General features: G+C 39.7%; 1 protein-coding gene across 2 annotated transcripts in view; it reads right to left on the reverse strand.

Moving 5' to 3' along the window:
• Window positions 1-2,721: 2,721 nt before the first annotated feature.
• ajap1 (adherens junctions associated protein 1) overlaps window positions 2,722-13,912 on the reverse strand; it is a 59,253-nt gene continuing 48,062 nt past the window's right edge. For both annotated transcript variants that reach the window (XM_076878311.1, XM_004570935.3), the window contains 4 exons: window positions 12,091-12,178; window positions 11,708-11,950; window positions 10,243-10,375; window positions 2,722-9,324 (listed from right to left, as the gene is read on the reverse strand). In XM_076878311.1, the coding sequence (XP_076734426.1) occupies window positions 10,303-10,375; window positions 11,708-11,950; window positions 12,091-12,178 (404 nt within the window). In that variant the 3' untranslated portion in view covers window positions 2,722-9,324; window positions 10,243-10,302. The remainder of the gene's footprint in view (window positions 9,325-10,242; window positions 10,376-11,707; window positions 11,951-12,090; window positions 12,179-13,912) is intronic.

The following is a 13,912-nucleotide window of genomic DNA, read 5'->3' on the forward strand; positions in this document are numbered from 1 at the left end:
AGGCGGCAGGAGACTCTTTGAAGGGTGCAGGTTTGCAACTGGGATTAATCTCACCGTGCTGAAGTATCTCCCTGGCAGCTGTTGGCATGTGCCGTCCACTCCATTGATCGTGTCCGTCTGTGCAGGCAGGGCTGCATAATTCTATTTAATGTATGAGGAGCGAGAGGGGCTCCGTTCCTGTCACAGTCAGTGTAGACTGATCCAACTGGCCTCATGCTAATGCGGCCTGGCAGGCCTCCCCGAGGACAGAGTCTGGCTTTAGGGAGTACAGAGGAGGACTCATTCTGCCCATGCCGATTCGTCAAACATGAGAGGAGAACCGTATCTCCAGGTGATCTCAAAAGCACAGCGTGGGTGAGAAAGCAAGGACTAAAGAGAAGCCGCTGATCAACAAGATATGCTGTTAAACCGAGGAGCAGTATCACAATGCTTAGATAAATTAGCATTTATTGTCACACTGTGAATTTTGTCAAAGAGGAAAGATGCATATGACAGATACAATATGTCAACCTAGACCTTTTTGAAGTGTGGCTGAAGTGGAAGAAACATGAATTTTCTTTAAATTAAAGGCAATCCATTCAGTAGTTGTTAAGATATTTAAGAACATATACATAAGTTATGGCTCACAAATTATACTAAATTGCTTTAGTTTTATCACAAAAAAGACGAGTAACTGATTATTGAATCTGAATACGAAGGATATATAATAATTACCACTTGGTGCGAAGTTGCTTGTTGTCAGTTGCTTTTTCATGTGAGCTGGTTGTAACTTTGGGCCAGTGTTAAGTGGGATTCTCCACTAAGCCTTCAAAAACCATTGTGTGGCGCATACTGAACAAACAGGGCCCGCGCTCGCAAAGCTTTAATCATTGCTATTATTAATGATTGAGTGGTTTAGATACGAGGAAACGCGAGCCGAGAAGACATTTCGCACCTTAATCAGGTAGAAAAACAACCACTGGAGCGCTTACAGCTTTCCCTGCAAATATGTCACTACTCATTCTGGAGGCTTTTATCCAGGCAAGCCACGAAGGACGTTATTATTAGTTATTTTTGTCATTTTACAAGAAATTGTTGACTGGAGCCAATGAAGAGAGCTTCTTGACCTTAGTATTATAACAGTGACATAGTGTGATATTCATAAGTTTCAATTTTCCATTAACTTTCCTTTAATATAAATAAATACTGCATTTTTTTTCCTGTGTCATTAACGCAAAATAGAGTCCAATTTATTAATTTAATATTATGAATATAATCCTGCATGTATAATGTACCCGATCACAAATGCGGTCATCCATTTAGACTCTTCTGCTCATCGAGGTCGCTGGTCACAGTCAGGCTGGAGGCTAGAAAGAGAACCATTCACATTCACAGCCGATTTAGAATCAGCAGTGGACCTAATGTGCATGTCTCTGGGCAGTGGGAGGAAGCTGGAGAATCAAGAAGGAACCCACACAGGCACATGGAGAACATGTAAACTCCTACCAGGTCAGTGGATTTGAATCAATGGCCCTTCTTGCTTTGAAGCAATAATGCTAACCACCGTAACACCGTACCACCAAAAGGCTGTGAAATGGAGAGAATGACGAGTTTACAAGGGAAACAGCAAAAAATAAACTAATAGATCAATTAAAAAATCGATGCTTCATATCTGGGATGATCAAGATAGATATTTCATGGTCAAGCTCACAAATATCGAAAAATAAACAATCACAGAAAAATTAGTCTTAATGAGCCGTGGCAGTGTTAAGTAATCTAATGGCTGAGGGAATGAAGGCTTTTAAGTTTCTGTTTGTGTTACTCTGGGGTAAAAGGTAACCTGTGTGCAACTTCCTGAACTCAGATGACAAAACATGTTCAGGATGGATATTAATGTTTTTTGCCTTCGTTGCCACCTGGTTTTCCCATAGTGAACACAAACCTCTCTGCCTGACCCCCGTGATTTTGGAGCAGGTGTTAACAATACTGCTGAGGGAGTTTCTATTATTGATTGAGAAAACAATGTAACACCAAATAAAAGAAAATCAACAATAAAAAATACATAAAATGTTCTTTAAAGTCTATATACTCTTTTTTTTTTGCAGAGGACTTTGTTCATATTAAATTTGAGTTGATATGATGATCCCGGTATATGGAGATTTCACATTATAGTCTGCATCCAAATATAATTTCACATTTGACCCCTAACCTCCCTTTTATGTTTCAGCCCCCAAAATACAGTTCTAGTTTTTTAAAAGTAAATACTACCCTTGAATTTTGCTGCCTTGCTGGATGTTTCTTGTTTTTGTTTTTCCCTGATGATACTTTTCATGTTCCGTCTAGAATATTATAGCTGTTTGAGTTCCGCATATTATATTCACCATGTTTAATATATTTCGCCAACGGTGTCATCTTTATGCTTTTAAAGCGACGCATGAGTCATTGTTACCACTGTGGTTACTGGAAGAACCCTGAGCCCTTGATACCACATAGTGTAAATGCTGGTGGATGTGAGTGCTAGTCTCATTTGTTAGCATTATTAATGCTCATGTATCACATTTGACATGATAACTCATGTTTATTCATTAAAATGCTGAGAATTTAGCTGCTCAGAATTTTGCACATCATTGGATTTGACAGAAGCATCGATTGGATTCATATTAAAATCTTTTATTTCGTGCCATTTGCCCAGATCGCTGCCCTCCCCCAGATTCATTCCAACAAACTCCCTATAGCACGTGCTCGTGTTGTTTTACATTTTATTAATAGCAACATCAGAGTACTAAATGTACAGAGGACGAGTCCAATGAGAATCGCATTTACAGTGCTTGCAAATACAGAGCTTAGTAGTACAAGAGTAACCAAATCAAAGTCACCTGGAAATCGTAACATTTACCAATAACTACAAAAGGAAGAGATGTGGTTCATAAGACACAAAATAAAAGTTATACAACATTTAGCCGTCACAGAGACAGACTAGAGTCCCTTTTCGTGGAGGTGTGTTTTGTGTGTGTGAGTGTGTTTGTATATACTATAGTCATAGGTCTTATACAAAAGTTAACAGAGGTACTCATTGATATATTAAACACAAATATAAAAGTTTGAGTCACAAAGTACAAACTCTTCATTTTTATGGCGACAACACAACTTGAGTCAGGTTCCTTCATGGTAGGTATGAATCATGATTGTAAGTCAGCCTCAATGAACTGTGTGTGAAAAGCCCTTCCCTCCCCCCTGCCCCAGAGAGAAAAGAATCTATACAAGCTCCTCACCCCTTGACCTTTGACTTGACCTTTGAACTTTTACTGTACTTCATATTTAGTTTTGTTGCTGTTTTTGCTCCATCTACTTTGATCAGCTCTCGCAGAACATGCAATCGCAGGCTATCCCATTCGCCTGCTATTCCGAATTCCCTCGCTGTGTCACTCGTTTCAGGCCTGCACTTAGCTCGCGAAGGCATGATCCAGGGCTAGAGGCCATCTGCATGAATTAGCTGACACGACAGCAGATTTGGGTCACGCTGCTAGTCTCATTCTAGCAGAGGGATTATAAGAGAATTGAGATGTTGCAAACAAAGTCGTTTTTTTTTTCTCCAAGTCTTTTTCAAGTCTGACTGCACTGATAATCACTGACAGTGACAGTGCTTTAGCTCTTGTGAATAGAAAAAGTAAAAACATGACCCGAGAGGAGAGTCGCAGCCCTCCGCTTAAAATACAGTAAGCGCACAGTACGTGATTTTTAGTTTTTTTAGTTTTTTGAAAAGATGCGGAAAAGCGAGGAGTGAGGAGCTACAGTTTACTGGGAGTGAAAAAAAGAAATAAATGGATCCAGCGATATACCTCCACAGTCTCGGGGCAGTTTGTGAAATAGTCACAACAATATAATCACTTTTATTGAAGTTCTCAGGCAGAAAAGAGCTGTGTCACAGTTGTTTTTTGTGCTTCATTTTGAAAAAGCAACACATTAGGCATCAACAGACCTTCACCAAAGACTTGTCTACACCTTCTTTATATATTTTTTCTTTTCTGTCGACTTGCTGATTTTGGTTTCTTTGGTTCAGAAAAAAAACTCACGATTTGGATCAAAACACTTTTTGTTAATATGTTTAGGAAATATCCAATTTTCTAAGTTGCCTGTCAGAGGACAGTTTCAAAAGAAACACGTCCACTAGCATTAGCCTGAAAATCCTGCTGACTGAGAAAAGATGTGTCCGTGCACGAGTGGACTATATTTTGTCACTATTTCACAAAAGGCCAAAACACCGGCCGAGGATGGATATATATCATTCTGCAAAGATAAACTTTATCCTTTCCTCTCAGTTTGTCCTCTCACCTTCTAATTAAACGTCTCTTTTTGTTTTCATTGATAAAGCGTCCACAAGATATTTTTGTTATCACACAGTGTGCTAATAAGTCCACAATATAGCCAATACACGGATTCCTCTGACCGTTCCTCTGGTATGAATGCTTCCATTAATATGTGGAAAGAAAACAACTTTGTCCTTCAGCTAGCATGTCATTCAAACAAAACACATGTCAATAACTTCCACTCTGAGTTTCTGACATGCAAAGAGGAATCACAGTCTCTGTAAATGTGGCACATCGTTCATCTTGACAGGAAAAGCCTCGCTGATTGATAGCTTGTTTATGTCGAGGAGAGCACAGGTTTTATGGGCTGCTGAAGAAACAGAAAGGAGAACCGCAAAATATTCATTTGCTGTGAAAAAAAAGGCATGTCGAGTAACCCCCACACCCACACCTAACACAACAACACAATATTTCTTCAATCAAATCTGACTGGGCCGAGTGGAATTACTTTCCTGCCTCTTAGTTATAATAAACTAAACTCATCTGCTATACTGAAATGTAAACTGAAAACGCAAGAAAGCAGTAAGACGCTTCCTTACGTATCAGTTTGATTTCAGACAGCGGTAAAAGGGGGAAGCGTGCTGTATGCTGATGTCTCCAGACATCCGCGACTGTTTAAAATATAGATCACAGCTGCTGGTTACATTTTTCTTTGTCTAAATGTCCTTCAGGAATGCAAAGAGAATTCCTTTTAGCAGCTCCTCATGATTTCAAAGAGAAATACTAACATTAAAATCAAGCTTTTCAAGTCTTTATAGATCTGCCCGAAACACGCCCAATGCCTGAAAAGAAAAAAAAAGCTCAAAAACTTTTTCCCCAAAGTATTAAAACACAAAGAACTTCAGAAAGTTAAAGTTTCCTGTTGTTCAATTAGAGCATTTAGTATATTCCAAGGAATCCAGAATCTTTCCCACAATATCGGTATAATCTCAGCTGACACTTTCAGCAAATTCTAGCTAGTTGCATTGATATTCCACAATCATCAGATATGGTGTTGTTAACAGATGAAACTGTTTACATCAAATGTCAATCAGCCAAATGTTTTAAAGTTGTGAGACTAAAATAGAAGTTGTTCAAATTTCTGTGTAGGTCTCTTATATGTAGCATGTAATCTTAAAACGACAGTCAACTTTAGCACAGCTAGAAATTAGGGGGGGGGGGGGATTTTTACATAGATTTGGCCATCACTGCATTCAATAATATTAATATACTGTATTCAACAGAGTAACTGGGAAATTGTTTACATCAGGCAGCCATTTAAAAGAGAAAGAAATGGGCAAATTATAAAATGATCTCACAAACTTTCCACTTTGAAGGTTCATTGTCCTGTTGTTGTTGGCTCCCTCCCCTCAGCCTCATTGGGCTCAGGGAGAGGCAGATGGACGCCTCTCCCTGAGGTTCTGTTGGAGGTTTCTTCCTGTTATCGGGGAGTTTTCCCTTCCCACTGTTGCCAAGCGCTTGCTCAATGGGGCCGTCTGATTATTGAGGTTTTCTTTGTACAGTTGGAGTTTGAATTGATTTGATAACCTGGCTTGATTAGGCAAAATGACTGCGCTCCCAGTTTTTGGCAAATTACTTGTTTAGTACATTGTCATTATAAACAGCAGAAATTTTGGCCAAAGCTAAAGAAGCAGAAGAATTTGCAACCAAACTAGCAGCCCTGTGAGGCCGCACTGAAGCACAGCAGCTGTGATTTCAGCTAAAACAGCACATAAACAGACAGTGCTAACATGCTAATGTTGAGCAGGTGTAAGGTTTGTCATATTCACTGGCCTAGTTCAGTGTGTTAGCATGCTAGGTACACCTAGCATACTGACTGAAACCAACACTGCCATAGCCATGCCGGGATTATAGCTGAAGGGCAAAGCTGGAATAAAAACAGGATTACTGAAAAAGTTTGAAAATGAAAACGTTGCCTATCAACGCTAAAGTTGGCTTTTTGTATTTTTAACCCTGACTATTTAGCAGTCACATCAAAAAGGAAAATACAGACAGTGTATTTCACGAACGGTCCTCCTTTCAAAAGTTTTCCTTTAGATGTCTTTCCCTGATTTTCTTATATGCTTAATAAATGCTGATATTGGTTTATTTTCAGAGTCATTACAGTAAATAACATTTTCTGGGGCAGTTGTAGCAGTATGTATATACAAATACAAAATGAGGATGGTGACAAATGATTGCAATCCAGTCTAAATCAAGTTTAGTTAGTTTCTTGGCAGCTACTGTTGGATTAACAGTTTTTTTGTTTTTTGTTTTTTTTAATTCATGTGATGATACACTGTCTATTAAAATCGATGCAGAAATGATAGTTAAGAAGAGCAAGTCATTGGTTTCCCAGCCAACCATGGATACAGCTGAACCCAAGATATGATCACAACACCGTTTAAAACCACTCGGTACTGTTTTTACTTTCCACCTGGAAATCACTCTTCAGTCTCTGAGCTATTGCAGCGTCTACTGAAGTATTATACTGGTTAGCTAAAGATATAATACAAGTAACTGCTTGAAAGTGCAGGTAAGAAGCTTGGCACAAGGTTAGTTTTTGTGTTTTGAAAGAAATACCATAGTTACACATGTAAACAAAGACACTATCCCCGACCTAGCTGAAACCTTCCCAAAAAATGGGAGAGGTCTTGAAAAATAGAACACACCTGTACACAAATAGAAGCAAATATATAGAAAATACATTTACACGTGTATAATTTACAGCAAGTTTCATAACCCTCTTACTAGTAAGATATCACTGTTCATTCAAAAAAATATATGTTATGTCAAAGAAGCAACGCAGCCTATCGTGAGGCTGCACTGGTATGTGTCATTCATGAGATGAGTTTCATGTTGTGAATTGGCCAGAGCAGGAGTTTTGCACCACAGTGTTTATCCCAAGCCATCTCGACACCTCCTGAATGGCTCCCACGTACTGATACTGATCACTGGGACAACCTGTTGTCTTGAATCCTTTAAGGAAGTGAGTACAAGTCCGAAAACCTAGCAAGTGAAGTACTGGAGATCGACCGTCTATACCTAGTAAAACCCATCATTTATATCTGTACATATTGCTGTCTATAGCCATAAACATTTACAATTGCAGAATTGTAGTTGTGCTTTGTACAAACCCACAGCAAAATAAAAAGGTAGATTAACAGACAACTTTCTCGAAAGCTTCGTAGCACAAAGCTAATCTGTTTCAGGAGCTTGAAGATGATAATAAAAAGTATTGGTGCTAGGAAGCTCTCAGGAGAGCTTTACTGTCCTTCCTCACCAGAAGTTTAAACCAATTTGGCAGCAGCAGATTGGTTTGTCTTAATCCCCTTACTACAACAAAACACAGAGGGAGTGTTTTTAGGCCTTTGAAAGTACAAAATAGAATTTTTTCCTCTTAATTCTGTCCTTTTTTTCCCCTTTTTGCTCAGCTTTCTACAGCACAAATTAAAACAAATTATCCGAGAGTAACCCCAAACATCCTGGCTGTGATAGCTTAACTACTGAATGATTTAAACATTGTCCTCAAGAGTTTATTTGGGTCTGGAGAGAGCGAACCCTTAAAAAACCTACTGTGTTTGATGGGGGATTCCTTCCTGCTTACATTCCACAGTTAAACAAACCATGCATTTTGATCCTGAGGGACACCACATTTTTAGCTTCCCATTTCTTCTGTTTAATTCCACCTTGAACAAATCGGTTGACGATGGAATTACATAGACTTCCGCCTATAATTTAAGAGTTTCAGGCTCAACAACTAATTTGTCAAACCGGTCGAGAGTTGGGAGTTGGGTGGGGATGTTCAATTACTATCCGTTTTTCAACTTTGCTGTTTATGCAAATGACCACAATTTATTTGAACACAGGAGGTTCAGATTAAATCTCTTCTACCCTTTAATTTGGAGCTCGGATCAAAATCTAAACCGTTAGATTTATCCCAGACAGCTGCTGAGACAAGAGACTGATACGAGGTGTGCGAGAAAGCTAGACAGACCTGAGGCAGTATGAATGTCCTGTCAAGCTCCATGCAGTCTGTGGCTGTACTCACTCGTGAATGTGCCGCTGTGGGATCTAACGAGGACACACGCCTGCGCCACAGAAGCCTTTTGTGTATTTTTCCATTTTCCTAAATCAGATGCAAATCTTACATAATAAGCAGTCGAGGTGGGCGCTGTACTGGCTTGGACCAGATGTGTTCAGATGGTTGTCTTTGATATTACCTCAGCTTAGGTGGGAGTATTTAAAAAGTGGTTCCAAGCGCTTCTGACTTCCCCCGTTAGGGCTGTGGCAGACTCTTGTGTGTAAAAAAATAGACACGACTATTCTGATTTTAAAATGGGACCGGTAGAAAGAACTTTTTTTCTTCTTTTTTTTCTTAAATTAACCGTCCAATAAAGCATATACCGTTTTCCATCATCTCTCTTCCCCAGCTAATAGAATAGTGCTTCATATAAATATCTTTTAGACTCTTTTGTAACACATTTCTTAAAACTATTTCATAACATATTCAAATACATTTAGCATTTTTTTGTACTTTCATATTTCTTTAAAAACCAAAAACCAAAAGAAAAAAATGTAACTGCAGTTGATACAGGGTTAATATAACGCTCTTTTTTTGTCGGCTTGTTTTTTAGTCCATCAGTCGTTGTTGAAACTTCTGTCCATCCAGGTTGTGGCACATAGTGGCATTATTGGCACATTGTTCAGAAATACAGTTCATCTTCCTCCCGAAGAAGCTCCTTGAGTTCCTCTGTGATAGGGCTAATGTTTTCCTTGAGACATCCGCGACGTCCACAGTCTAGTTCCATACATCCTGTAAATATATTTATATATAATCTATATCTAAATGACCGTAGGTTCTTGGAAATATGGTTTTCGCAGCGTTATGGCTGCTGCTTGTCAACTCTAGAAAAATAAATATCTTCACCAGTGTCCAAAGATCACGCTATTTTACAAAAGAAGCTGTTTTTTTGTGTTTCTTGTTTCCAACTGGATCCTGTGGAGATGCAGAGAACACAACCCCAGTTACTTCTCATTATGTTGCCAGTGCAAAATTAAACACACACACAAAGCTAGCCTGCTTCTGACTTATTATAGGGAGAATATGGGTTTGTCTCAAAAAACATGTGACTCCAGTGCCTTTTTTACATGATATGAAAGGGCAGTGTTGAATTAAAAATCAGTACAGTTAAGGTCTATTGTTGCATACACTTAAGCCTAAAAAATACACAAGATTTGCAAAGATAAAAAGGGATCTTATGTCTTTTATGACTCCAGCACAGGGAGCAAGCTGTGGAAAGCTAAGCTGAGTGAGACTAATGTGTGTCCAGATAACCCAGGGTCCCTGTCCCTGCCTCTCTGTGTTACCTGCTGGCAATCTATTCCTCTTAAAAATCTGGGTCAATAGCAAACATTACACCGCTTCTTGACCTTCCAGCAACACTGTGGGGCTAGACCATGTGTTTAACGTTCACGCTTTGAATTTCAAATGCTGGCCCATTCTGGCATATTTTAGCCACGCATAAAAATGTGTCACAAGTCAAGCAAAAGTGCCCCTTACTCCTTGAAATGCGCCAAACAATGCACCTTTGGTGTAAGAATGAAAGCGGCACCAAAAATATCAATGAAAATGTTTCAGATGTGAGAGGAGAAATAATTAACAGTGACCATAGTACTGATATTCACATAATTAGTCTCTTATCTCAGCTAAAGACCCCGGCTACTGCATTGAACCGGATTCCTCCTGGTTTTTTTTTTATATCAAAAGGGAACAAGATGGAAAGGGAGCATAATCATGTCACAAATAACAAACATATGCCAAGTTCCCTTTTATTCCCAAAGTGGGGCAGCATCACCATGGGGATCGAAGGCTCAGATGATTATTTACAAGGGGATAAAGTGCTGCGGTACCCACCAAAGCGTGAATTCAGGAAGTCTCTTCCACCCACAGAACATGAACAAGGCCTTCAGCTCGTCAACATGAGATCTCAAACCACTTCTCTGACACAAAGGCCACAGGAATCAGTTGTCTTTCAGTTGGTGAGGGCCTGTTAGGCAAAACGCAAGAAGTCAGAGTCACACTGCAAGAAGTTAACTTGTGAATATAAATGATGTAATCAGACTGGTTACATTTTTATATTAGATACCATCACAACATATTAGTTGATAGTAAACCTCCTATAATTGATTCTAAAATTATCATTGGTGAGCAGTGTCTTTTTCTCATAAGACTTCTTCTTTTTTATGCTGCACACGCTACAAGGCCTAATTATGTCTCTTGGTAGCCTTAAGTGCCAAAATCAACACGGTACCACTGTCACGTACACAAGCGGGGTGACAGAGACCTGCACTGGGTGAAGGTCTATGTCAGCCTCGGACGGCTGCTCTGCAAAAATAAAAAAAATCCTAGATTTTTCAGCAGTGCTGTTGGTTAACCTGTGAAAAACAAGCTATAAAAACCTAACCATCCCTGTGTAATTTAAAAGCAGACTATTTACAGCAGATGAATTATCCCGCCATCCTTGCCAACATAATGAATCTGTTACAGGGTTTGGATTCACTGAGTAAGTGTGACCATCTTTGCTGGCCCTGCGGCTTAGATGACTATGTTATCCACTCAGACAGCAAACACTGTGAATACTCCACCAACTTATTGTCGGCGTGGCAATGCAAAGTGTGTGCGATTTCGATGTGAAACCTACCTGTCCGGTTAAATCGCAAAGCGGAATGCAAACGCACCAACGACTCACCAAAGACACATCTCTCGCCTAATGTTTCTCTGTATATATAACACTTTACATGTTCAGTAAACTTGGGCATGTAAAGTGTATTTACTGATATTACATAACTTGCAGGTATTGAAGTTCAAAGCATACACCTTTGTGCCAACGTTTAATACTCCCATGAAGAGCCAGACACAAAACGACACAGTAAAGACATCTATCAGCTGACTCATTACACCAATAGAAATCAGTAGAACATGTTATTTTTTGTGTGTGTGCAGCCTGAACATGCTGAGGCATGCGGCAGATGGATGAGGTGATGGGAAGCAGTCCGCCAATTTATGTGTAGATTTGCTCGAGCAAAATACCGACTGAAGCTGACTGTGGCTGCGGGGTAAAAACACGAGCTTGGAGACGAATGTGAGGATTCGTGGTCGACATTTCAATGCTCTTATTCTCATCTGTTTCTGCTTAATGCTTCTTAATCCTGAGTACGAGTTACTGGAACGTTTTTTAACCTATTTTAAACCGATCAAGCCTTGCTGCTCAGCACGGAGCTTCATAAAATATAAGCCACATGCTAATAACATTCACACTGTGGATTTCCAAGTGCTGAATGACTGGGAAGCGTGCATCCACCTGTCATACAGTCAGTACCTGTTTCCGTTATAAGCAGTCTTGTAGACAGGCGTCTGCTGGATCATCTCATCAGTGTAGATGGGTACGGCAGTCCGAACGCACTCGTGCGAGCACTGCAGGCTGTCGTTGTAGGCAGTGAATATGTCCACCTTGCTGGGCACCCGAGCTGGGGTGAAGTCTGTCAGGTTTTGGCAGCTTTCTTCTTGCTGGTGGATCTTTCGCTGATGGCTATTGTGGCGACCATTTCCAGACTGCGCACAGCTACAAAAACACGCACCAAAGACAAGAAACAAACATAAAATCATACCTTGTACCTTCGTTCATCTATTAGGGTTTCTGAAAAGGAACGGGGGTGCGCGTCTGACGTGTCGTGAAGCAAAAAGTAAAGGAATCTTTCCTACCAGTTTTTAAGGACGAGTGTTGTAATCAAGGCCGCGATAACCATAATGAGAGACACAGTGATTGTGATTATCTGGTGAACTGCCAAACCTGTAAAAAGGGCAGAAATGTGCAGGAGAGCAGAGAATTACAATCATTTGTATAGGAAATGGATTCCCCTGTTGTTCACAGCACACGGCCAAGCACTTCACTTCTGTTTTGTTTTTTGAACTGCACAAACTTGCTGCACTTGACAAAGTTTCGAGGCCGTCCTCTTAAAATGTAGAGGATAACAAGCTGCAAAGAGTACTGGTGACACTGACTGAGTTTGAGAATTAGAAATTATTCTATTACAGTACAGTCCACTCGAATGGGTAAGTGAGTTTTCTAATCTGCAGATCGGAACTTTATATTATGTCACCAAACTCACAATCAGTAGCTCTACAAAAAAGAACTGACATGTTTTTCCATAATGCTGTCTTTGTAGATACTGCCCCAAGGCTTTTATTTAAATATTAAATGAGAGCAAACAAGTTGATATGTTATAGATGTATATTTTTATGCATGAAAAAAAAAAACAGATCGAAAGATGATCTGCAGTCTGAACGCTCTAAAGGGAGGCATGCCATTGCACAGCTAACAACCAAGGCCACTTACACACATACATACAAAGACACACACGCACATTATGTGAATCATTAATTGATTTGGGGCAACAAGACATGACCATATATAATTTGCAGAAAAGTACTACCACGTTAAGATGGCAAACTAGTCATGGCCCGCCTAGGAAAGATTGCATTCACTTGAATGTTTGGTTTGTTGTATAAACTGAAACATTTTTCCACATTTAAGGTGTTTTTGGAAACCTTAAATTAAAGTTTGGTGTCACATATACCACTATTTCTCCAACTAGCTGCTAACTGTGTTTGTTAGCTGTCTGGTGCTGGGCAGGTAGCATACGGTGACTGAGGTTATATATACTCCTGCATTTCTGTGGTACTTCACTTCTTTACTGATAAAGTCAAAATTTGAACCACAGTAAACACTGACTCAGTCACTGCAAGGACTTCTGAGGTCACATTCCTATCCACTCACTGTTAATATTCATGATACTCTGGGCTGAGTAAGATCTATTTGGACGTGTCTCCCTGCTCTTAGAAAATCATTATTGGAAAAAATTAAACCCCAATTATAGGGCTATCAGAAGGAAAGAGTGGTTGCTAGCTGACAAAATGATAACTCATATGGACTGAGTCTTTAGTGGTCAATTTAGAACAGAACACTTTTGTATGAATCACTGCTTATTATTATTTGATCTAAGGAGGATTATAAAACCCGCAAATCTCTGTATAATCACAAGTCAACCTGGTGGCAACCATATCATTGTAAATTCACACAATCACTACGATTGTTTGCTAAGCTTTCTGGACAGTGCCAAGCCATACAAGTATTCAGCCTTTTGTTTATGCAGGACATCTTAATCAGCTTCCACATATATATGAAGCCCACATTTGTATGTTCTGTATGACTAAAGTATAAAAGCGCTTTTATTACTTAAAGACTTCAGACTCATGTGTGCTGATCTCTCACTGGTGCCAGAGGAGAGTAATCCAAACAAAACTGCCCAGGACATGTCTAAAGTAAGGATTAGTGCAAGCCTATTGCATTGTACTGTAAGGTTAGTGTGTATCTGTGTGGGTGAGTGATACAGCATGAGAGAGACTAGGACACAATGACACACTGCAGCAGGAAGCCAAAAAAAGAGAAAAAAGGGAAAGAAAAGCCGTCATGATGAAAATGCCCACGTGGGCCTTATACATCTCACCTCTCCATCAGCCAGCT

This window comes from Maylandia zebra, linkage group LG20 (genome assembly GCF_041146795.1).
Source record: "Maylandia zebra isolate NMK-2024a linkage group LG20, Mzebra_GT3a, whole genome shotgun sequence".
Taxonomy (NCBI): Eukaryota; Metazoa; Chordata; class Actinopteri; order Cichliformes; family Cichlidae; genus Maylandia; species Maylandia zebra.